Source organism: Pithys albifrons, chromosome 10 (assembly GCF_047495875.1).
Source record: "Pithys albifrons albifrons isolate INPA30051 chromosome 10, PitAlb_v1, whole genome shotgun sequence".
Lineage (NCBI taxonomy): Eukaryota > Metazoa > Chordata > Aves > Passeriformes > Thamnophilidae > Pithys > Pithys albifrons.
In genome coordinates, this window is record NC_092467.1 from 31,871,442 (window position 1) to 31,896,948 (window position 25,507).

At 50.1% G+C, this 25,507-nt stretch overlaps 1 protein-coding gene across 1 annotated transcript in view; it reads left to right on the forward strand.

Moving 5' to 3' along the window:
• ROR1 (receptor tyrosine kinase like orphan receptor 1) overlaps positions 1 to 25,507 on the forward strand; it is a 154,832-nt gene that overhangs the window by 96,555 nt on the left and 32,770 nt on the right. Inside the window, exons 2-4 of the mRNA XM_071565119.1 lie at positions 9,998 to 10,069; positions 21,969 to 22,256; positions 24,722 to 24,752. Coding sequence (XP_071421220.1) covers positions 9,998 to 10,069; positions 21,969 to 22,256; positions 24,722 to 24,752 — 391 coding nt within the window. The remainder of the gene's footprint in view (positions 1 to 9,997; positions 10,070 to 21,968; positions 22,257 to 24,721; positions 24,753 to 25,507) is intronic.

Consider the following 25,507-nt stretch of genomic DNA (forward strand, 5'->3'; position numbering starts at 1 on the left):
GTTTGCTCTCCCAACCCAAACCCTGGCCCTGTGTGCCCCTGGGGGGTGTTTGTGAGCAGGATTTGGTTTGCCAGCCCAAACTCCTTGCCCTGTGTGCCCCTGGGGGAGCAGGATTCAGTTTGCCAGCTCAGACCTTGGCCCTGTGTGCCCCTTGGGGGTGTTTGTGAGCAGGATTTGCTTTGCCAACCCAACCCCTTGGCCCTGTGTGTCCCTGGGGGAGCAGGATTTGGTTTGCCATCCAAACCCCTTGCCCTGTGTGCCCCTGGGGGGGTGTTTGTGAGCAGGATTGGGTTTGCCAGACCAAACTCTGGCCCTGTGTGCCCCTGGGGGGTGTTTGTGAGCAGGATTTGCTTTGCCAACCCAAACCCTGGCCCTGTGTGTCCCTGGGGGTTGTTTGTGACCAGGATTTGGCTTGCCAGCCCAAACCCTGGCCCTGTGTGCCCCTGGGGGGTGTTTGTACCAGAGTTTGCTCTCCCAACCCAAACTCTTTGCCCTGTGTGCCCCTGGGGTGTGTTTGTGTGTTTGTACCAGGATTTGGTTTCCCATCCAAACCCCTGGCCCTGTGTGCCCCTGGGGGGTGTTTGTGAGCAGGATTTGCTTTGCCAACCCAAACTCTGGCCCTGTGTGCCCCTGGGGGAGCAGGATTTGGTTTGCCATCCAAACCCCTTGCCCTGTGTGCCCCTGGGGGGTGTTTGTGAGCAGGATTTGGTTTGCCATCCAAAACCCCTTGCCCTGTGTGCACCTGGGGGGTGTTTGTACCAGGATTTGGTTTCCCATCCAAACCCTGGCCCTGTGTGCCCCTGGGGGGTGTGTTTGAGTGTGTTTGTGGGCACACCAAATGCAGAGCTCTGAGCCAGGAAACCAAAATCCCAGGGCACCCCTTGCCCTGTGGTTTGGAGGGAACCACCTGCCCTGGGAATTCCCACCTGCCCTGCAAACAGGACCTGAGTGGCTGAGGAATGTGGTGAGAAATGACAATTGGGCAGGATTGATACTGATGGTTTGGCTGAGTTTGCTTTGAGAGGGTGTTCTTTGGACCATCCCAATGGCCCTGAGGTGGCAGGAGCAGTTGGAGGAGGGTCACAACCAGGACATACCTCTGTGTGGAATCCAGTCCTGCTTTAGCCACGTCTTCTGTTGTTTCTATCCTGCCTTTGTCATAAATTGAGATTATTTATGACAGATTGTGGCCTCCTCATCCCTGGGAGTGTCCCAGGCCAGGTTGGAGCAACCTGGGACAGTGAGAGGTGTCCCTGCCCATGGCACTGGATGGGCTTTGAGGTCCCTTCCAACCCACACCAGTTTGGAATTCCCTGATTATCAATGTGAGAATGGTGGGATTTGCCCCATTCACAAGCTCAGGACTGACCTGAACTTCCCAGTCCCTCCAGGCTGAGTTGTTCCTGTTCCAGAGGAATCCTGGCTCTGAGAGAGATCCCATGCTGGGAGAGACACAAACTCAATCCTTTGGCTCTTGCCTTGCCAGGAGGTTTTCTGTGGCTGCTCTCTGTGTTTGGCTGCTGAGAGCTGGACTGAGCTCAGCAGATAAAATGGCATTATCAGATCAGGGAACCCACAAAAAGTAATAAAATCATGGACTGCTTTGGGTTGGAAGGGACATTAAAACTCATCCACTTCCATCCAGGGTCACCTCCCACTGTCCCAGGGTGCTCCAACCTGGCCTTGGACACTCCCAGGGATGGAGCAGCCACAGCTTCTCTGCCCAACCTGTGCCAGGGCCTGCCCACCCTCCCAGGGAAGGATTTCATCCCAATATCCCACCTAACCCTCCTGACTTCTGTCAGAGAAATTCAGGCTGGAAACTGGGGTAGGAAAACCTGGCAGTGCTGGGTTTGAGGAGGATTAAAGACATGGACAAACCTGAGCCAGCCTCCAAAATCCTTCCCTGATGGTGCATTTTCCAAGGATCTCAGCGAGGTTGGATGAAGTTCAAACACTCCTGGAACATCCATGTGTTAAATAGTGGAAAGTTTTTAGACTTTTAATGCCACAGAGTGAGGAGTTTGGTGACTTCAGGATTTTAATTTAAACTAAGCAGGTGTCAGGTTGAGATTTGGGACCAGAATCATGAATATGAGAAGGAAATTGGCAGAATAAAAAAAAAAAAAATCAGGGTTTCAAATACTTTTCTCCCATCACTGATGGAATTTTTAGGCTTGGTAGTTCAGTGTTTGTATCTCTGAGGCAGAAACTCTCCTCCCAAAACTGCAGCAACCCCCAGGAGATAAGAATTGCAGCTGAGCACACGTTGTCTCCTTCCTTCAGTCAGAAACTCCTTTGGTGGCATCAAGATTTTGGGGGATTTTTGGTGAAACAGAGCCCTGTGCCCCGTGGGCAGTGGGCAGAGCAGAGGGAGTGTTGCCTTCCACTCCCCCTTGGACCTTTCCTCACCATTCCTGGTGTTGAAATGTCTTCACAGAACAGTGCCCAGGACATCCTCCTTCTTCTCCACATCTTGACATGACGATGGGTTGTTGTGACTCCTCTGTCTCTTGGCACATCCTTTGCCCCACTCTGGTCCCATCCAGGAATTTCTTGCTGCTTCTTTGCAGTTTCCTTTGGGTGCTTCCCACTTGCACTTCCCCTCCTGCCTTCCCAAACCAGTCTGAGGTGCCCAGAAAACAGCTCAGAGCCCAGAACTAAATCCAGTATCATTTCAGGTGGGTTTGGAGAGATGTGGGGTTTGGCTCTCTGATGCCACTGCCCACCCTGTGCAGGTGTCCATGCTCTGCTTCCTGCCAGGCTTGGAACTACAAAATTCCACCAACTCTGCCCACCTCCATGTCCAACAAAACCTGACTCAGTGGGCAAGAAAACAAATTGTTCCTCCAGTGTCTTCCTCCCACATCCCCTGAGTGTCACACTGGGCAGAGCACAAAGAATTCTCCAAGAATCCTGTGAGGTCGTGCCTTCCACCAGGTCCACCTGAGCGCTGGTTCCTGCAGCATTTCAGCTGCTCCAAGTGCCTTTGTGGCCACATTTCTGCAGTCCAGGAGCACAAAGGCTCGACTGTGAGCTCAGAGCTGTTGGCTTTGCTCCAACTGGCCATTCCTTGCCCTCTCATTAAAGCCCCGACTTGCTCCAGGGTGGTGTTTGGCTCTTCCCAAGTGGAACTGTTAACGACCCAATTTAGGGCAAGGTGAAGTGCACGGAGATTCCACCACAAGTCCCTGCGAACGTTAATGAGAAGCTGTAATTAATAGCTGCACTCGAGAGGAGTTGGAGCTCAGTAATTAGAAATTTAGGATTAAGGTATTAACATATAAAAAAGGACTCTTAAGAAGCTCTTCTTCCCAGAGAGATCCCGAGGGAGAAAACAGTTTTTAAGGGATACGACCCGAGCCAAAGGGCAGGTTACTAAAAATAGTGATTTGTGCAGTCACTGAAGTGCTGCCAGAACATCTAAAGGTATTTTGGGAGTTTGCAGCTACTCATATGGAGCAACCACCTCGTTTTCTGGTGATGTCGATATCCCAGAACACACCTGAGGAACGGGGGGTCTGAGAACAAGCACATTTTGGGGTGGGGGTTACTGGGATCCTGTAGAGCAAACCCCACCTTGGAGCCAAGAGCTGCTGGAGATCCTCATGGAATGGAGCAGAACTTTGGGAAGAGCTGTGGCAACACCCTGGGCTTCCTGTCCTGAAATCAGGGATTCTTTCTGATGGTGCATCGTCCTAAAGGGGTTGATGTTGCCATTTCTCAGGAGGCTTTTAGAAACACAAAGAGAAGAGGAGGCTCAGAGGTGACCTCAGCACTGTCTGGAACTGCCTGAAGGGAAGTTCTGGCCAGGTGGGGGTTGGTCTCTTCTCCCAGGCACTCAGCAACAGGACAAGGGGGCACGATGGGCTCAAGCTCTGCCAGGGGAAATTGAAGTTGGAGATGAGAAGGAAATTCTTTGCAGAGAGAGTGCTCAGGGATTGGAATGGGCTGCCCAGAGAGGGGGTGGATTCCCCATCCCTGGAGGTTTTTCAGCTGAGCTTGGCCGTGGCACTGAGTGCCATGATCTGGTAAAGGGACTGGAGTTGGACCAAGGGTTGGACTTGATGATCTCGGAGGTCTTTTCCAACCCAATCCATTCTGTGATTCTGTGGATGTGGCACTGAGGGAGAATCCACCATGTCTTGATCCAACCCCACTGTGATCACCAGCCCAGGGCTGATGACTCAGGGTTGGACTTGATGATCTCAGAGGTCTCTTCCAACTCAATCCATTCCATGATTGTGATTCTATGGATGTGGCACTGAGTGAGAATCCACCACTTCTTGATCCAACCTCGCTGTGATCACCAGCCCACGGCACTGAGTGCCCTGGGCTGGTGATCACAGTGGGGTTGGATCAAGGGTTGGACTTGATGATCTCAGAGGTCTCTTCCAACCCAATCCATTCTATGATTCTATAATAAATTTCTGCCTTAAAGAGCAGAAATGCTCTCAATTTTTCCCCCCTTTCTGCCCTTTTTCCTCATTCATCTGACCGAAGCATTCCCAATTCCCACCTCCTTTGGAAACCCGACAATTGCCGTGCAGACACATCGTCCCGACAAGCACAGATCCCGATGTCGCGACAATCCTTTCCCACATCAAAGGCACAAGCGGAGTTTGAGAAGGGATTAGAGACGTTTCAGCTTCGAGACACCCAAGGAAATGAGTCCGGTGGGGTTGTGTCCATTCCAGTCTGCAGAAAGTACATGGGGATGTCCTTCAACAGCTCCCGGGTGGGTTGGTGGTTTCACCACGGGGATAAATATCTTGGGGAGGTCCTAAAGAATCAGTGACAAGGAAAGGAAGATGAGGGAGGGATAGAAGGAGAACAGCCTGGAGGCAGATCTGTGGGAAGATCCTGGAAGGAATCCCTCAGGTAGGCACCAGACGGGCAGAAAGATGAAGCGTCAGGGCTGGAATGTGCAGAAAAGCAAAAAATCCTCGGCGCTCGGGATAATTAGTTTTTATTTCTGAGTCTGTAGAACTTTATCTACCATTGCTATTTTCCTCTGCCCGAGTAGGATCTCTGTTTTTTGGAGGTTTTTACTCTTTGAGGGGGTGTTGGTGTTGCCATTAGAGCCGCTGCTGGGAGATGTTTGGCCCAAGGAGTTGTGTCCAAATCCCGTGTCGGGTTGTCCTGCCCTGGCCCTCCCCAACGCGTGGGATAATTCCCTTTGTGTCTGCAGGAATGTCTTGCCCAATCTTGTTCTTAATGTCTCGGGAAATTGGGCTTTTATCGCTTCCTTAGGCAAATTCCTTCCTGGCATAACAAACTTTCTGAAAGAGACTTTCCAATGGAAAACTGTTTGTTGTTTAAACACCGATTTTGGAGATTTTATCTCATTACTCAGCCTTGTAACTCCTCCTCTTTTTTTTGCTGTTTTGGGAATCCTGCGCTGAGCTCCGATCTGAGTGTGTTGCAATCGCAGCCATTTTTGTATCAGAGAAAAAAATTAATTCCTCCTGATGATCTGTATCATTCTGGGATATAATTAAGGTAGAGAATGAGCCATTGGGTGATACAAAGTAAGACAGAGGATGATGATCTCAGAGGTCTCTTCCAACCCACTGATTCTATGATTTCATTATTCTATGATTCTATGATTTTCTGATCCTATGATTTTCTGATCCTATGATTTTATTATTCTGTGATTTTATGATTCTTTGATTTTCTGATTTTCTGATTCTATGATTTTATGATTCTATGATTTTATTATTCTATGATTTTCTGTTTCTTTGATTTTCTGATTCTGTGATTTTCTGATTCTTTGATTTTCTGATTCTATGATTTTCTGATTCTATGATTTTATGATTCTATTTTATTCTATGATTTTATGATTCTATGATTCTGTGATTTTCTGATTCTTTGATTTTCTGATTTTCTGATTCTATGATTTTATGATTCTATGATTTTATCATTCTATGATTTTATGATTCTATGATTTTATTATTCTATGATTTTATGATTCTTTGACTTTCTGATTTTCTGATTCTATGATTTTATGATTCTATTATTTTATTATTCTATGATTTTATGATTCTATGATTTTCTGATTCTATGATTTTATTATTCTATGATTCTATGATTTTATTATTCTATGATTTTATTCTTCTATGATTTTCTGATCCTATGATTTTATTCTTCTGTGATTTTCTGATTCTTTGATTTTCTGATTCTGTGATTTTCTGATTCTATGATTTTATTATTCTATGATTTTATGATTCTTTGACTTTCTGATTCTATGATTCTATGATTTTATGATTCTATTATTTTATTATTCTATGATTTTATTGTTCTATGATTTTATGATTCTTTGATTTTCTGATTTTCTGATTCTATGGTTTTATTCTTCTACGATTTTCTGTTTCTATGATTTTATTATCCTATGATTCTATGATTTTATTATTCTATGATTTTATTATCCTATGAATCTATGATTTTATTATTCTATGATTCTATGATTTTCTGCTTCTATGATTTTCTGATTCTATGATTTTCTGCTTCTATGATTTTCTGATTCTTTGATTTTCTGATTTTCCGATTCTATGATTTGAAGATTCTATAATTCCATGGCCATTAAGAAAACACTTCAAATCTTTTACTTGCTTGTTTTAACTGGACTTGCCCTTGAAGAGTCGAGTTCTGCCAGACCTGGGATGTTCCTCTCTGCTTCCTTCGTTTCTCCACATCGGATTTATTCCCCTTTAAAGCATCCATTGATTTCTGGGCTCGGTATCATCTCATCATCTTCCTCCTTCCATCTTTGGCTCCCAGTTTGGTTCATGTCGAAACAATCCCGGGCAGCTTTTTGTGAACCTGCTGGAGGTTTATTTAACCACGAAGGTTTTACAAGGCCTGACGTGTGAAAGTCACTCCTCCCTTGTGCAAGGGGGCAATAAAAGCGGCTCTTACCCAACCTCTCTGCGGGGAGTGTGTTTGAGCACACTTGACTTGGCCTCTAATTGTCTGTTGGGACTCCTCATTAACTTAAACTCGATGTTTCTTAATAGTCAGAGAGCTCTGAACAGATCATTATCTTCCCGGTGTTGAGAGTCGTCGTTCATCTGGAGTGATTCCATCTATAAATCAAACCTTAACGGGATAATGGTTCTCATGGCTGGTTTCTCAGGTTGACTCTTTTCCCAGGAAAGTTCAAGTTGGAGCAGAACACGAGGGAAATTTTAAGGATTAAGGCTTAATTTTTAGTCTTCTCCTGCAAAATTGAGTTGCAGCATGGACAGGGCAAGAAGAAGAAACGGCCTCAGGCTGTGCCAGGAAGGGCAGGTGGGACATCAGGAGGAAATTCCTCCTGGAAAGGGTGGTCAGGTTGGTTTGGAGTGCCCAGCCCTGAAGGTGCCCAAGGCAGGACTGGCCATGACACTCTCACAAATAGTGAGAGTTTGGTTTTCCACAGTGTGGGTTTGTGGTGTGGTGTCTCCTGAAGGTGAGGTGATGGATGTCTGTCTGCTCTGTGAGATCCACAGTCCTGTTTGCAAAGAAAATCCCCATATGTAGTTTTAAATCCCCAAATCTCTCCTGTGCTCAGTGTTGTCAGCTCTGGTTTGGTTTGGTTTGGTTTGGTTTGGTTTGGTTTGGTTTGGTTTGGGTGTCTGTCACCTGTTGGCAGAATGCAGTTCTTTGGTGGGCTCTTAATGCCAAAATAGTTCCAGGTGAACAAAAACACCTACAGAAAATACACTGGCAGGTGCCAGAGGGGAATGGGAATGGTGGGAATAGTGTGACCCATCCCCTGTGGGTTTGGGCAGTGCCTTGTGGCATGAGGGGTGAACCAGCTTGGTCTGAGCAGGCACAGCAGCTCCTCAGGTCCCCCCTGTCTCTGAGATTTGTCATGGTGGGAGAGATGGAAACATCAGGACACAGCAGAGACACAGGAGACTGAACATCCAGACCTTGGGGACCAGCCTGGCACCAGCCAAGCCCTGCTCAGTGTTGGGTTCTTGGTCACCTCCTCCCTCTCAGCTTCAGCCTCAGAGCAGACCCATCACCCTCAGCATCCTGGATGGTCCTGGTCACCACCAGGGTGACATGGCCCAGGATCCCTTTTGTTTTCCTCAAACCCTGCAGGTGTAAAGGCCTTGGGGGGGGGTTGATGAGAAGCTCAGCTGTTAATTAGAAGTAAAGAACAATGATTAGCTGAGCTGGTTTGAGCATGGTGCTAATTACCCCAGGGCTGGGGGTTTGGTCCCACCATGGGCCACTCACTGGTGGGGCTGGCACAGGGAAGGTCCCTTCAACCTGCAGGGTGCTCAGGCACAGGTTGGACTCCAGGACCTTGGGAGGTCTTTTCCAGCCTAAATGGTTCTGTAGAGAGGAGGGCTGGACCCATTGGGCCAAAACCTCAGGGTGACCCTGAGATCAGCTCAGCTGGTTCAAACTTGGTTGTAACAACACCAAGGTCATGGGTTCAATCCCCTCTGTGGGCCATTGACTGAAGAGTTGGACTCAATGATCCTTGTGGGTCCTTCCAAGGGAACAGTCTGGGATTCTGTGAGTCTCTGTGTGAAGGGGTGTCCCTGCTGTGCCACTGCCCCACCCCAGGAGCTGCCCCAGCAGGGGATTCCTGGGCTGTGTCAGGAGGTGAGTTCTGGTGCCCCCAGACTGGGTGTTTCCAGGGCAGGGGCTTGGCAGGGGGTGAATGGGCAGTGCCAGGTGGGCTCTCTGTGAGAAGGGTGGGTGGTGGCTGTGTCTGAGTGTGTTGTGTTTGCACTGGTGGTGGCATTTTAATGACACAGGAGGTGGCCAGTGGGGCAGACAAAGGCAGAACATCTTGGCACATCCTTGTGCTGCCACTTTTTGGGATGGGAACCTGGGAATAAGTGAAGGGGTGGTGTCAAAGTGAAGGGATGAACTTCAGGACATTCCTGTTCTCCTCTGGGCTCCCAGCTCTGCCCTCTGGGATGGGCGAGATGCCCAGCACTGAGGAGGATCCAGGCACAGGGCAGGGTTGGGCTGCAGGGTGGGCATTTGGAGGGGCATTTCCAGGACTGCCACACTGACCTCTGCCTGGCTTTAATTCCCATTCCCTCTCCCAATCCAGCATCACGCTCCTCCTCCTGGAGATCAGGTATCCAGGTGGACACAGGGAGCAGGACACTCTTTTCCATGGCTTTTCCATGCCATGGGATGTGTGTGCACATCCCTTATTGCCACCACTCTTGTGTGTGGGTTTTAATCCCTGGAGCCCACTGGGATGTGGCTCCAGCCACAGTTCCCAGAGCCCTCATTCCACATGGATGGAATCACCATGTTGGGATACAGGGAGGTGTTTCCCCATGGCCTGGAGAGCACCATCCTCCCTCCAACTTGCTGTTTGCTTGTTAAAATTAGGCAAAAATACAAGGAAAGACTTAAATCCCCATTCAGCTTTTTGTTGAAAAGGGAAGAGTTTCCACAGCCCTGAGTGATGTTGGGCTGAACCTTCCCAGCCCATTTCCCATGAGGAGTTTCCACACCAGGAGCCCTGATAATTTCAGAGCATGAACTGTCCTTGTTCTTGTGGGTCTGCAGGGTTCAAAATATTCTAAATATTAATAGATGACACTTTCTGAAACTCTTTTCACACCTTCACAACTTCAGTGCATGAACTTTGTTCAAAATTAGGCAAAAATACAAGGAAAGACTTAAATCCCCATTCAGCTTTTTGTTGAAAAGGGAAGAGTTTCCACAGCACTGAGTGATGTTGGGCTGAGCCTTCCCAGCCCATGAGGAGTTTCCACACCAGGAGCCCTGATCACTTCAGTGCATCAACTGTCCTTGTTCCTGTGGGTTCAAAATACTGTAAATATTAATAATGACACTTTCAGAGCCTCTTTCCACCCCCTGACAACTTCAGTGCATGAGCTGCCCTTGTTCACATGGGTTTCCAGGATTAAAATGGCTTGTAAATATTAATAGATAACACTTTATTCCTGATGGTAAAGAATCCATATATTTAACAGCATCTCTTGGTTTTTCTCTTCTCCCCTTCCAGGAGCCAATTCCTCAGTTGGTGCAGATTTCATGCCCACATCCTCATGGAACATCTCCAGTGAATTAGATAAAGGTAAGAGGGGCAGAAAAATCAGATTTAAAAATCCCACTCCTTGACTTGACCAAATCAGCAAAGGGGTTGGGGGGGGTGTTTAAGGTCAACCTTTGCCTTGGGATCCTGTGGCATTTTATGGCCTGTGGTTCTGGAGTTTCTGGGGGTTGTTCTGCTCGTTCCTTGTACCAGTGAAATGTTCCACATGGCACGACTGTTTGAAGGTGTGAGTTCTGCTGCTTTGTGAACTGCTTCCCGTTGTTCCTGGTGGATCTGAACTCACAGTTAATTCCCAACCACCAGGCAGTGCCTTTGCCTCTGTTTGTTGTGGAGTTTTGAGGCTTTAGTAGTAGAGGGGGAAACACGTTTATTTGCAGGTGGTGTGTGTGCAGTTCTGAGCTCTGCCAATGGAATTTCTTGTTAAAAGAGGATTATTTCTCATTGCTGCTTTTCTAAACGAGGCACTGCTAATTATTTCAGCCCAATCCTTGGATTCCTGCAGGCCCTGTGGCTCCTCCTCAATCCCTCTGCTCTTGGAAATGCTTCTGCTGCACCATTTCAGTGCACTTTGTGTCAGCCACTCCTCCCTTTTGCTTCAAGCTTTGCCAACCATTTCCTCTTCAGCTGGAAATTTCCCCACCTGGAATTCTGCCACAGATGCTTTTCCCCACTGGTGGGGTGTGTTTTGTTCATGGTTTGTTGGGACATGTGCTCATAATGCTTTGTGTTTGTGCATAAATGTGGGGTTTTGTGCTTAAGCATGAGGAGAATATGTGGGTGTGAGTACTTGAGGTGGGTCCTTTCCCATCTGCAGGACTTCCTGGTGATCCAGGACACAGTGGAGAAGACACAAGTCAAAGGGCTGGTGGTTTCTGGTGGGACAGGGAGAAAAGCTGGTAGTCATTGAGCAGAGAATTCCCAAGTCACAGCAAAATGCTGGAAGAAGGTGTTGAGTGACTGGATGCCTTTTCCCACTGCAGGGACCCATCCAGGTCCAGGCTGTGCTCAGGGAACATCCCAAAGCTGGGGAGAAGGGAAGGTGATGGTTCTCCCAGCCAGGATCATGGAGTGGTTTGGGTTGGAGGAACCTCAAAGCCCATCCAGTGCCACCCCTGCTGTGGGCACCTCCCACTGTCTCAGGTTGCTCCAACCTGGCCCTGGACTCTCCCAGGGATGGGGCAGCCACAGCTTCTCTGCCCAACCTGTGCCAGGCCCTGCCCACCCTCCCAGCCAGGAATTCCTTCCCAATATCCCACCAATCTCCCCTTTTCCAGTGTTTTGCAGCTTCCTTTGGTTTTTTGAAAAGTGGAAAATAATTGAATGGTTTAGAAAATGCAAGTTAAGGCCACAAACTCAAAAATCAGAATTTTCAGATCCAAGGGAAACCTTTGGCCAGTCAAAGCAGAGCTGCCATTCCTCTGCCAGCTGAGCCCAGTAGGAATGGGACCATTTGCCACGTTGCTTCCATGGCACCTGTTCTGAGCTCTCCACACTGTCACAAACGGGTCAAATGGGCTTAGAGGCTTCTGGAAAAAAAACCAAATTGGAAGTTTTTAAAGTGAGCTTGGCCGTGGCACTGAGTGCCATGATCTGGTAAAGGGACTGGAGCTGGACCAAGGGTTGGACTTGATGATCTCGGAGGTCTTTTCCAACCCAATCCATTCTATGATTCTATGGATGTGGCACTGAGGGAGAATCCACCACATCTTGATCCAACCATGTCTTGATCCAACCCCACTGTGATCACCAGCCCAGGGCACTGAGTGCCCTGGGCTGGTGATCACAGTGGGGTTGGATCAAGGGTTGGATTTGATGATCTCAGAGGTCTTTTCCACCCCAATCCATTCTATGATTCCATGATCCCCCTGGAATGCAGAGATCTCCAGGGGCTGGGCTGGTTGCTGCATTCCTGGGAATTCCCAGCCCCTTGCTGGGTCTGCTCTCAGCTCACACACCTGGAGAGCCTTTCCAGGTGGGATTCAGAAGCTCAGTCAGAGGGGTGGGTTCTCCTCCAGCATCTTGGGGCACAGAGCTCTGGTCCTGAGGGGGAACAGGGACTGTCCTGTGGGAAGGAAGGAGGAGAAGGTGAGCTATGCTGGTGCCCTCAGTGCCCATTGCTTTGGCCAACAGAATCCCAGACTATTCCCTTGGAAGGGACCCACAAGGATCATCGAGTCCAACTCTTAAGTCACAGGGGATTGAACCCATGACCTTGGTGTTGTTCCAACCAAGTTTTAACCAACTGAACTAATTCCTTTTGAGGAAAGCAGCCCAAGGCACCACCATCCATCCCATCCCATCCCATCCCATCCCATCCCATCCCATCCCATCCCATCCCATCCCATCCCATCCCATCCCATCCCATCCCCTCCTCTTTGCTGCTCCCACCAAGGAGGCCACGCAGGAAAACCCCTTTGAAAACCTGTTAAAAATTCACCACTTCAAAGCGGTTCCCAGTCAGGTTTCCCCAGTTCAAAGCCCTGAGTGGCTCCAAGGGGACCTCCTGCCTCTTGGAAAGGACCATCCCCACCACATCCTCCCGTGCCTTTGGGAAGCAGGAGCAGCTCCAGAGCCTTGGCAATCACGTTCTGCATTTGGAAATAATGACTTAATCTGGTGCTTTCCCCTCTCTGGGTGAGCCCCGCACTGATTATCCTGCAACTGAGCCCTATTCAGGTTTCAGTTTCTATTAAATAAGCCCAATCGACAGCATTAAACAGTTGCCTGTTTATTCTTTTTAGCAGGAAATGAATTTAAAAGAGACGCAGCCACCCGTGAAGAGCTGTTGAAAGCGGCGATTGATGGGAGGGAGGAGGTGGTTTCTCACCAAAACCGTAGAAAAACAAACAAACTGGGCCCCGAGAAGTAAAAAAATAATCACTTTTTAAGACAGGGGGGATTTAGCTGGGAGCGTTTCTCTCTCCTTTCCCGCTGTGAGACCTCTGTGGGGTGCAGAGGGAATGGCACGAGGGAGAAAGAGCAAGGAAAACACCGGCCAGTAAATATTGAATTAGAGCAGGAAAAAGAGGTGAAACTTCAAGGAGAAAAGGTGGCAGGAAAAGACCCATTTCAGGGGCCAGTGGCAGGATGTTGATGCCCAAAAAGGCAGAACAAACTGTTTATTGACTAAAACTTTGCCTCTAAACAGTTTGTTCTGCCTTTTTGGGCATCATATTTCCTTTTTGGGCATCAATGTGAAGCCTCTCAGCCCCAGGTTGCTGCTTGGGATTCTCTCAGGCTGCAGCTCCCAATTTACCTTCAGCTCTTCTTTCCTTTCAGCTTCTTCTTTTCCTTCAGCTCCTTCCACAAAAGTGGTTATGGAAGGGGAGCCTTTCCCTCTGTCAGACACAAAGAAACAGGCCTGGATTGGAGTGAGAGGCTCTTTACTGAGATCTGAGTTGTTTGGGGTCTCTCCATCCTTGGGCTGAGATGATGTTGGAGCCTTTGCCAAGGAGGAGGCAGCTTTGCAATCTCCTTTTCTTGGAGCTGTGAGTGGGATGCAGCCCCAGCAGAACACTGGAGTCATTCCCCTGGGCCCCCACTCCCCCCTGCAGCCTCCCTGGGGCTGGTTCCACCATGGCCATGCCCAGGGATGTGTCCTGGAGCAGAGGACACTGGGCTGGAGTGCTGGGACCTCCTCCTGCTCCTGGATCTTCACTTGCTCCTTCAGCTTTCAAGGAGAACCCTCAGTCTGGGGTTTTGCAGATTCTCTCCTGTTTTCCTTCTCCTTTTGTGTCCTGGCAGCTTTGGCAGACAAGGATAAAACTTGGGAATAGTTCAGGGCTTGGGAACCATTTCCATTCCCAGACATCCCTGATGCCAAGCCTGGGATTTGAGCTCCAGCCCCTCCATGTGGCACAGTCCTTGCCCTGGGCACTTGCCAGTCCTGTGGTGCTCCAGGGGAGACAAACATTCCCTGCAGAGCTTGGATTTCACAAAATGCACCCCAAAGCACTCAGGAGTTTGAGGACAGGCTGGGATTTATCCTTAATATCCAGGGAAATGACCTGAGTTCTGAGAGGGCAACTCTTTGTGATCTCCCAGGGACAGTTGGACTCTCAGGCAAACCACACCTCAAACGACAGAAACCAAACCAAACGTGGAGAAAAGCAGGTGGGGCCTGGCCCCAACCCTTTGGAGATTTCCAGAGTCTCCTTTGGAATCACTGGCTGGAATCTGAGCCATGTGGTGAAAGGGGAGGAATTCCAGCTTTGCCATTCGGGCACCATTTCCCTTTTTCCATTGCTGTTATGTGGGTTCTGTTGGGTGGATCAGCTCCTGGTTCCATCAGGGGGTGTTGGGTGGATCAGGCTCCTGGTTCCATCAGGTGGTGTTGGGTGGATCAGACTCCTGGTTCCATCAGGGGGTGTTGGGTGGATCAGCTCCTGGTTCCATCAGGGGGTGTTGGGTGGATCAGCTCCTGGTTCCATCAGGGGGTGTTGGGTGGATCAGACTCCTGGTTCCACCTCCTGGTTCCATCTGGAGGGTGTTGGGTGGATCAGCTCCTGGTTCCATCTCCTGGTTCCATTGGGAGGTGTTGGGTGGTTTCTGGTTCCATCAGGGGGGAGTTGGGTGGATCAGCTCCTGGTTCCACCTCCTGGTTCCATCTGGGGGGGTGTTGGGTGGATCAGCTCCTGATTCCACCTCCTGGTTCCACCTCCTGGTTCCATCAGGGGATGTTGGGTGGATCAGCTCCTGGTTCCACCTCCTGGTTCCATCTGGGGGGGTGTTGGGTGGATCAGCTCCTGGTTCCATCTCCTGATTTCATTGGGGGGTGTTGGGTGGTTTCTGGTTCCATCAGGGGGTGTTGGGTGGATCAGCTCCTGGTTCCATCTCCTGATTTCATTGGGGGGTGTTGGGTGGTTTCTGGTTCCATCAGGGGGTGTTGGGTGGATCAGGCTCCTGGTTCCACCTCCTGGTTCCATCAGGGGGTGTTGGGTGGCTCAGGCTCCTGGTTCCACCTCCTGGTTCCATTGGGGGGGTGTTTGGTGGATCAGGCTCCTGGTTCCACCTCCTGGTTCCACCTCCTGGTTCCATCAGGGGGATGTTGGGTGGATCAGCTCCTGGTTCCACCTCCTGGTTCCATCAGGGGATATTGGGTGGATCAGCTCCTGGTTCCACCTCCTGATTCCATCTGGGGGGGTGTTGGGTGGATCAGTTCCTGGTTCCACCTCCTGGTTCCACCTCCTGGTTCCACCTCCTGGTTCCATCAGGGGATATTGGGTGGATCAGCTCCTGGTTCCACCTCCTGGTTCCATCTGGGGGGGTGTTGGGTGGATCAGCTCCTGGTTCCACCTCCTGGTTCCACCTCCTGGTTCCATCAGGGGGATGTTGGGTGGATCAGCTCCTGGTTCCACCTCCTGGTTCCACCTCCTGGTTCCACCTCCTGGTTCCACCTGGGGGGTCCCCTTGCCAGTGGGGCAGTAAATTTCCTGCTGCTTCGTTTGCCCATTTTTTTAGCCACACTCCATTAGCTCCCTTTGTTTGCTTTTCCCCCAGCAGAGCGTGGGCTTTGGTGGAGAATTTGTGTTCCTTCAGTGTCTGCTTTATAAATAATTGAGGGTGTGAAATTTGAGGGTCACGGGACACAAACCCAGAAAGAAACTCTGAGCAACTTTGGGGCATTCGTGGCAAAGACCTTTCACAAAATGCTTTGCTTGGGTTGGATTTTTTTTTTCCCCTATAACCTGAATATTGATTATCATAATAATCTTTTCCTGGCTCATCCAGCTGTCTGAGTTTATTTGAAAGATTGATAGATCAGAGGGTCAAGGGAGGTGTTTTATTGTACCTTTCTGGTCCAAATTTCCTGACATTTTTTTTTGTTGAAGAATAAAACAGGCCCTTTTAAAAGGCTCAGAAAGGGCTAATAAGAACCAGATCCCAAAGTGATGCTGTGTCAAAATGTCAGAAATAACAGCTTGGCTTGGACTCCACACCATTAATCTTGAGGCAAAGACCTTTTCCTTCAGTGCTGGGGTTTTTTTTTTACTTCTGAAGGGACACCAAAATCCCTCCGTGGTTTTCAGTAGTTGGGTTTTTAGAGCTGGATCTGGACATTTGTTTACCTGCTCCAAATCACTTTCTGGGGGGGATGAAGTTGAGAAGCTTCTCAGGTGGGCTGTAAAAGTGGTTCCTGAGGAAAGAAAAGCTTCATTTCCCCTCTCCAGATCAGTGTCTGGGACATCTTGCCCTGAAAGCTCAGAGTCCAGGAAAGGAGGGGCAGGTGCCACCTCTCAGATGCACATGAAGAGTCCACGTGGCCATGGAGGGTGGGGGGATCCAGATTCCACCTCATTTTTTGGAAGTTTGGGCCATCTCTGAGCTGCTGATTATTAGAAAAGAGCAATGAATTCTGAAAATCCCAAGAATAAGAGAATCTGCAGAACCATCAAGCCTTGGGCAACCTCTTTGGGTTCCTTGAGTTGTCCTGGGTGGCTCTGAAGCCTCTGGATGGGGTTTGAGAAGAGGGAGCCCAAAAGGAGTCCTGAATTTATTTGAAACTCAGCTGGGCCAGCAAAGGCAGGGAAAGGTTTCCCAGTGTCCCAAGACAGTGGACATGGAATATCTCCACATGGTTCCTTCTGTAATTCTGATCTGCATATGGGTCACCAAACCACGGATGAAGTTCAGTATCTCCTTCCTCTGCTTTTATTCTTTTGGAATAAGTGGAATTCCAGCTGGGAGTTTTCCTTTTGCCCCTTTTAATAACAAGGATCAAGTGATCAGAACCGCAGAGCAGGAGTTGTCTTGGGCAGATCAATCAATCAATCAATGGTTAATTATTTTTCCAGCAGAGAAGTTTGTGCCCTGCTCATGACCATGTTCCACCAGAAATCCTCCTGGTTCCTTCTGACCTCCAAATTCCAGCTGATGGAACATGGGGAACAACCAGCAAACCCCTCCAGCATCTAAAAAAAAAAAGCTTTTGGTTCACAGGGATAATTCAAGGCCAGGTTGGATGGGGCTTGGAGCAACCTGGGACAGTGGGAGGTGACCCTGTCCTTGGCAGGGGGTGGGATGGGATGGGCTTTGAGGTCCCTCCCAACCCAAACCATCCCAGGGTTCTGCCTGGTTTGAGTTCCCAAATCCAGAATTAAGCAAGTCCTGCAGTCCAGCACGTGGGAATGGTGTCCCCACAGCTGCTGGTTTGCTGGAGGGAAGGTCTGGAGATGCTCCTTCCCACAGAGGTGGTTGTCACCCACCTGTAATGGCAGGAGCTCCAACCTGTGCTGCACCTGCACTGAAGCTGCTCTAGCCTTGAATTTCAGCTTTTCCTGGAATATTCTGCAAGATCAAAAGGGTAAAAAGCAAAGGGATAAATGAACCAACACCTCATCTCATAAAATGGCCCTTTCAGGGTCTAATCCTCCCTCCCCACGGTGTGGGATCAGGACTGGTCTCCCTGTGGCCAGCAAAGCCTCCTGAGATGTGGGAATTGAAGAGAGAGGGACCATGAGGGCCCACAGCAGATTAACATTCCTCGGGCAGCTTTTATTTTGAAAGCCACCTGAGCTCCACTTGCAAGTGGGGGGATATTGGAAGGATTTATTGTGCTGGGCAGGCTCCTATTTAACATCAGGGCTTGGGCTGTGGAAATCCACACTCTTTTCTTCTCCTGAGACACTCAACTCCCTCCACCCCATCCCTGCAACATCCAACCAGCAGAGAAAGCTTGGCCATGAGAGACCCCCCCCCATGTTTGGGGTTTCTCTGCAGTGTCTCCACTTCTCAGAGCCAGGGGGATGACTTATGATGTGTTGTGTTTGCCTTGGCAGTGGCTCAAACCCAGGAATATATTTCAGGCTTGGCTTTGCAGATATTATCTCAAGTCATTTAAAAGTTCATTATGGGGCACTTGCTGGTGCTGCTCCACTAAAGGGGCTGTCAGCATTTTTTAAGGGTTTATAACTCAGCCATTAAAAAAAAAAAACACACCTCTCTGTGGGTTGAAAACTTGGCATTCAGGGGCTGGGCCCAGCAGTAAATTGTTTTTACAAATTAAAAAAAAATCACTTGGACTATTATTAAATTATAGGTGGGCTAAATTTTATTTAGAGCTCTTTCAGTCAGGCCTTTCTTCCTCCCTTTCCCCCCCCCCCCCCCTTTCTGTAAATTAACTCGTTTCCCCAATGTTTTTAGAGGGTGCTGCTCTAAAATATGGATGGGCTTTTGTTCTGGGCTTGAAACTCTGAGATTTCACTTCAGATAGAATGGGAGGGCTCAGCCCAACGTGGCACTTTGCACCTTCCAAGTGCTTTCTGAGCATTATCTCATTAATGTCCAGAGCAGCCTCCCCATGATGTAAGAGGGATTATTATCCTCCCTTTCTGGCTGCACAGATGGAGCCAAAAGGTTTCAGGCTGTTTTTTTCAAAGGCCTTGGTTGCACAAATCCCTCTGGCTTTGGGTGTCTGCTGCCCTTTGGCTCTCCTAAAAATCCCAGCTGGGGTGATTCACCCATGGCTGCTCAAAGCCAGGGGAAACTCAGACTTTCCAGAGCCCACTGGAGGGGTTCATTCCTCCAAGTGCAGGAATTAATTTGGGGGTAGAGTCACAGACTCACAGACTATTCTGAGCTGGAAGGACCCACAAGGACCATCGAGTCCAACTCTCAAGTCAATGGCCCACAGAGGGGATTGAACCCATGACCTTGGCATTGTTACAGCCAAGTTTTAACCAACTGAGGTGTCCCTGTCCATGGCAGGAGGTGGTACTGGATGAGCTTTAAGGTTCCTCCCAACCCATTCACAGACTCACAGACTATTCTGAGCTGGAAGGACCCACAAGGACCATCGAGTCCAACTCTCAAGTCAATGGCCCACAGAGGGGATTGAACCCATGACCTTGGCATTGTTACAACCAAGTTTTAACCAGCTGAGCCATCCTGTTTCTAAGAAATTGTTCTTTAGGTCAGAGGGAGTCAGCTCTGGGCATCTGAGGAGCTCCTGGCTGGCACTGAGGGTGGCAGAGCAAACAGGGTGGGGTGGGGTGGGGTGGAGGGAGCTCAGAGCCCACCCAGTGCCACCCCAGCCATGGCAGGGACACCTCCCACTGTCCCAGGATGCTCCAAGCCCTGTCCAGCCTGGCCTGGGACACTCCCAGGGATCCAGGGGCACCCTGTGCCAGGGCCTGCCCACCCTCCCAGGGAAGGATTTTTGCTGGGCTTTGGTAGGTGAGAGTTTGACACAAGTAATAAAAATAAAATTGGGCTTCTCTCTGGCCCCTCCATGCCAGGAGAGGTGACTGTTTGTACCAGGGAGGGGTGACTTTTGTTTGGGACAGTGAGGGGTGACTTTGGTTTGTACCAGGGAGGGACAGTGAGGGGTGACTTTGTTTGTGCCAAGGAGGGACAGTGAGGGGTGACTGTGCCAGGGGAGGGACAGTGAGGGGTGACTTATTTGGGACAGTGAGGGGTGACTTTGTGCCAGGGAGGGACAGTGAGGGATGACTGTTTGGGACAGTGAGGGGTGACTTTGTTTGTGCCAGGGAGGGACAGTGAGGGGTGACTGTTTGTGCCAGGGAGGGACATTGAGGGGTGACTGTTTGTGCCAGGAAGGGACAGTGAGGGGTGACTTTGTTTGTGCCAGGAAGGGACAGTGAGGGGTGACTTTGTTTGTGCCAAGGAGGGACAGTGAGGGGTGACTTTGTTTGGGACAGTGAGAGGTGACTTTGTTTGGGACAGGGACAGTGAGGGATGATTTCTGTGCATGCCAGGAGAGGAGTCCTCCTAGTTCTGTGTCCCTGAAGAACCTCCAAGGCTTGGGGAGCTCATTTTCAATCCCACAACTCCTTTATCTCTGAGAAACATCTCACCAAGCTTCCAGTGGCTTCAAACCTGCCCTGGTTAAACCTCATCTCAGGTGAGCTGCTTGATGTGATTTATGACCCAGGTGCTGAATTTATGGGTTTGAGGACTAAGGAAAGGTGAGTTCAGCAGCTGGATTTTGTTCTGGTGTTTCTGTGGTTGCTCATGGAGGGAGATGGAGACAATTAGAGGAGTCAGAAGCTCCTGAGGCTCCGAGGCCACTTTGTTGGTACCTCCAGAGAAGGTGCCCCATCTCTCTTGCCTTCAATGCCTTCTGACACCTTAAAATCCTTTCCCAGCTTTTGGAAACCTGCCCTCCATCCTGCCTGCTCTGTTTGCCTCTGGTGTTCCCCAGGAGCTTTTTCCCAGTTTCCTTGGGAGTTTCCCAGTTTCCTCTGGAGCAGACTCTGAAACATTATCAGGAATTACAGCAATGGTTGTGGTGTGGAAATGATACAGGGGATAATTAACTGTGGTTCTCCAGTTCCAGGCTATTAGTGGGGCTTGATTAAAGCCAGGCTGACTCCAGTGGTGCTTCCCAGGGAGATTGGAAAGGTGGGAAGTCAGAAACATTCCTGATCTTGGAGAATGATCCTGGGGAGATGAGAAGTCAGTGGGACACCCTGGAAAGAGCTGTGGGTCTGTCCCCTCAGGGTTGGGATCTCTCCCCTTTCAACCCCAAACACAAAATTCCTAATTAATTGGGTCCCTGGGAGTCTGGAAACAGCTGGATTTTCATGGAATTGCTAAGGTTGGAAAAGACCCTCAAGCAGCACCACCACGTTCACTGCTCACCATGTCCCCAAGTGCCACATCCACGGGTTTTTTGGACATTCCAGGGATGGGAACTCCATCCCTGTCCTGGGCAGCCCCTTCCAATGCTTGACAACCCTTTCCACAAAGATGTTTTTTTCCCTAAAATCCAATCCAAGCCTCCCCTGACACTACTTGAGGCCGTTCCCTCTCATCCTGTTGTGTTACCTGGGCTGGTGATCACAGTAGGGTTGGATCAAGACATGGTTGGATCAAGACATGGTGGATTCTCCCTCAGTGCCACATCCACAGAATCACAGAATGGATTGGGTTGGAAAAGACCTCCGAGATCATCAAGTCCAACCCTTGGGCCAACTCCAGTCCCTTTACCAGATCATGGCACTCAGTTCCACGGCCAAGCTCAGCTGAAAAACCTCCAGGGATGGGGAATCCACCCCCTCTCTGGGCAGCCCATTCCAATCCCTGAGCACTCTCTCTGCAAAGAAGTTTTTTCTGATCTCCAACTTCAATTTCCCCTGGCAGAGCTTGAGCCCATCGTGCCCCCTTGTCCTATTGCTGAGTGCCTGGGAGAAGAGACCAGCCCCCACCTGGCCAGAAGTTCCCTTCAGGCAGTTCCAGACAGTGCTGAGGTCACCTCTGAGCCTCCTCTTCTCCAGGCTGAACACCCCCAGCTCCCTCAGCCTCTCCCCACAGGGCTTGTGCTCCAGTCCCTTCTCCAGCCTTGTTGCTCTTCTCAGTTGGGTTGGAAGAGACCTCTGAGATCATCAAGCCCAACCCTTGATCCAACCCCACTGTGATCACCAGACCAGGGCACAGAGTGGGGCACAGAGTGCCCTGGGCTGGTGATCACAGTGGGGTTGGATCAAGACATGGTGGATTCTCTGTCCCTGGAGGTGTTTCAGAGGACACTCAGTGCCACATCCAGTCCCTTCTCCAGCCTCGTTGCTCTTCTCTGGCCCCGCTCCAGCCCCTCAATGTCCTTCCTGAGCTGAGGGGCCCAGAACTGAACACAACACTCGAGGTGTGGCCTCCCCAAGGCAGAGTCCAGGGGAAGGGTCACTGCCCTGGGCCTGCTGGCCACGCTAATTTGGATCCAGGCCAGGATCCCATTGGCCTTCTTGGCCACCTGGACACACTGTTGGCTCATGAATAAACTCCCTAAGTTATGAGCCTTCTGATCCAGCCTTCTGATATCTGCTGTGCCTGAGCTCTTCTGACCATCAGTCCACAGCCCAGCTCGGTATAAGGGGCTCCCCCTCTAACTGGGCCTTGCTCCTTCTCATGGAAAGACTTCAGGTCCTTGGGGGTTGATCCTGCCCCTCTCCGTGTGTCCCCCCAGACTCGTTCCTGACGCTGGACGAGCCCATGAACAACATCACGACGACGCTGGGGCAGACGGCGGAGCTTCACTGCCGCGTGTCGGGGCGCCCGGCGCCCACCGTGCGCTGGCTGAAGAACGACGCGCCCGTGGTGCAGGAGCCGCGCCGCGTGTCCTTCCGCGCCACGCCCTACGGCTCCCGCCTGCGCATCCGCAACCTGGACACCACCGACACCGGCTACTTCCAGTGCGTGGCCACCAGCGGCCGCAGGACCGTGTCCACCACCGGAGTGCTCTTCGTCAAGTTCGGTGAGCGTTGGGCGGAACCACCGGGAGGAACAGACATGGGGAGGGTGGGGTTGGCCACTGGGAATGGGCAGGTTGGCCACTGGGAATGGGCAGGTTGGCCACTGGGAATGGGCTGGTTGGCCACTGAAAATGGGCAGGTTGACCACGGGGAATGGGCAGGTTGGCCACTGGGAATGAGCAGGTTGGCCACTGAGATTGGGCAGAGTGTCCACTGAGAATGGGCAGGTTGGCCTCTGGGAATGGGCAGGTTGGCCACTGAGAATGGGCAGGTTGGCCACTGGGAATGGGCAGGTTGGCCACTGAGAATGGGCAGGTTGGCCTCTGGGAATGGGCAGGTTGGCCACTGAGAATGGGCAGGTTGGCCACCGAGATTGGGCAGGTTGGCCACCGAGATTGGGCAGGTTGGCCACTGGGAATGGGCAGGTTGGCCACTGGGAATGGGCAGGTTGGCCACTGAAAATGGGCTGGTTGGCCACTGGGAATGGGCAGGTTGGCCACTGGGAATGGGCAGGTTGGCCACTGAAAATAAGCAGTGTCCCCTGAAAATGGGTAGATTGTCCAAGGAAAATTGTCCACTGAAAGTGAGCAGAGTGTCCACTGAAAATGGGCAGGTTGTCCTTGGAAAATTGTCCACTGAAAATGAGCAAGTTGTCCACTGAAAATTGTCCCCTGAAAATGAGCAGGTTGTCCACCGAAAATGAGCAGAGTGTCCACCGAAAATTGTCCACTGAAAGTGAGCAGATTGTCCACTGGAATTTAGCAGGTTGTCCACTGAAAATGAGCAGGTTGTCCCCTGAAAATTGTCCCCTGAAAATGGGTAGATTGTCCAAGGAAAATTGTCCACTGAAAGTGAGCAGTGTCCACTGAAAATGAGCAGGTTGATGCACTAATATGGAAGTGTTAAAAAGCCCTCTAAGATCATCAAGCCCAATACAGAGTGTCAGTCTTGCTCCCCCTCCCACTGAGAAAAGGGAGAAAGGAAAAAAAACCCTCTAGAAACTCAAAACAAGTTCAAACTTAAACTAATTATATATATATTTATATAGAAAAGAGAACATTAAAAGAAAACTACGATATAACACACACAAGTGGGAACAATTCTCTACTTCCCACTGAAGACAGACCCCATTGCTCTGCATTTAAAGAGCACCCAGAAGACACCCAGCAAGGGACAGAAGGAAAGAATGACAATAAAATGTTTATTTCCCTGAATTAAAACAAAATGTGACGTAGTGGCAGCAGCAGCAAAGCCTCAGAAATCTAAAGCCTAAATTTAGGCCTACACTGAGCTAAACCCATAACACCAAACCATCAGTTGTGTTTGCCACTAAACCATGTCCTCAAGTGCCACCTCTGTGCATTTTTGGACACCTCCAGGGATGGTGACTCCAAGTTCCAAGTCTTTCCATGAATCACCTGGGTTGTAAGAGACCTCTGAGATCATCAGAAATTATCCCAGGGGTCAATCTAAACCATCCTTGAGGCCATTCCCTCAGCTCCTGTCCCTCTTCCCTGGAGCAGAGCCCGACCCCCCCTGGCTCCCCCCTCCTGGCAGGGATTGCAGAGCCAGAAGGTCCCCCCTGAGCCTCCTTTTCTCCATGAATATGGTCCCTGACTGGATTCAGAGCTGAGGAGGAAAACCAGTTTGGTCTCAGGTGCCTGAGGGACTTTTGTCTCAGTGTTCAGGGCAGACCCAGGGCATGGTCCTGTCAGGGGAAAGAAGCACTTTTTCTTCCAAGTTTAGATTGAGATAATTGCCTTCAACAGCTGAGAAGATTCCAAACAAGAAGCAGGTTTAGAGTGTCTTCTCCTCCAGGGTCAGGGTGAGATAACTCAGGTGAAGACACTTGCACAGAGTGCTGGTTAATCCTCTTAGAAACTGGACACAATGAATGATCTGTGTGATGAGTTTCATGGTCTTTTTTTCCTCAACCTCCCCCATGTTCTGTAACTCCTGAGAACAATCCCTGGATGTTCTCCTGAAGCAGCTGGGTGGAGGTTGAGCTCCTCACCTGCTCCTTGTCCTGCTCCTCAGTGCTGCAGCACCCAGGCTTGTTCCTCAACCTCCCCCATGTTCTGTAACTCCTGAGAACAATCCCTGGGTGTTCTCCTGAAGCAGCTGGGTGGAGGTTGAGCTCCTCACCTGCTCCTTGTCCTGCCCCTCAGTGCTGCAGCACCCAGGCTTGTTCCTCAACCTCCCCCATGTTCTGTAACTCCTGAGAACAATCCCTGGATGTTCTCCTGAGGCAGCTGGGTGGAGGTTGAGCTCCTCACCTGCTCCTTGTCCTGCCCCTCAGTGCTGCAGCACCCAGGCTTGTCTTGGGGCTGAGGAGCTGCCACTGCCCTTTGCAGCTCCACATCCCCCACCACAGGCTGTTCTTTGATCTTCTAAAAGCTTTTCAAGAGCTTCCTGCTTCCCACCTCCCATAACTCATCCTGCTGTTTTTCTCCTGTCCCTTTTCCAGGTCCTCCGCCAACAGCCAGCCCGGGATCCTCGTAAGTTGTTTCATGTCTGTTGTGTCTGCTCGTTCACCTTCCCTTTCAGCAGTCACGGGTTCATTTGTCATCTCGTGTGACAGGAGCACTTTTCAATTCTGCCTTCAGTGAGACAGGCTGGGAATTTATTGTGTCTGAATTATCTGTCTCGTTGCTGTGTTTTCATGTTGTGGTGTCAGCTCCTATTTCTCATCCTGGATTTCTTCATTTCCAAGATTGTTGCCTTGAGGCCCTTTGGTGCCTTCAGTGCTTGAACTGATTCCAGTGCCCCTCCAGGTACTTCAGGCATGTCAGAGCCCAGTGCAGAAAATATTTATCACTGCAAAATTTTTACTACCAAGGAGCTTTTAGGTGATTTTAAGGCATAAACTGTGTCTGTGTCTCTCTGTACCTGCGTTTTAAACTTGGATTCTTAGAGACTGAGGCTGTGGGTGGCCTTGGTGAGGTTGTCCTGGAGCTCAGCTCTGGGGCTGAGCATTTGCCACGCTGCATTTTGGCACTGGAGCTTCTGTGGGTGGCAGTTTGGGGGGAATACACAAGTCTGGTTTTAAAGCACATGCTCAAACCTGCTCAGCTTTCGTAGCCTCTTGTTGCTTTTTGATCTTCATCCCTGCTGAGGTCTGGATTGGTTTGGTGGTGCTGTGTCCATTTTAGTGACATCTCATGTGTGGAGGGTGGTGAAAACCCACCTCTCTTGGGGAGGGAAGAGAAGCACAGCACCAACCAAACCACAAAATCTATTCATATAATTACTA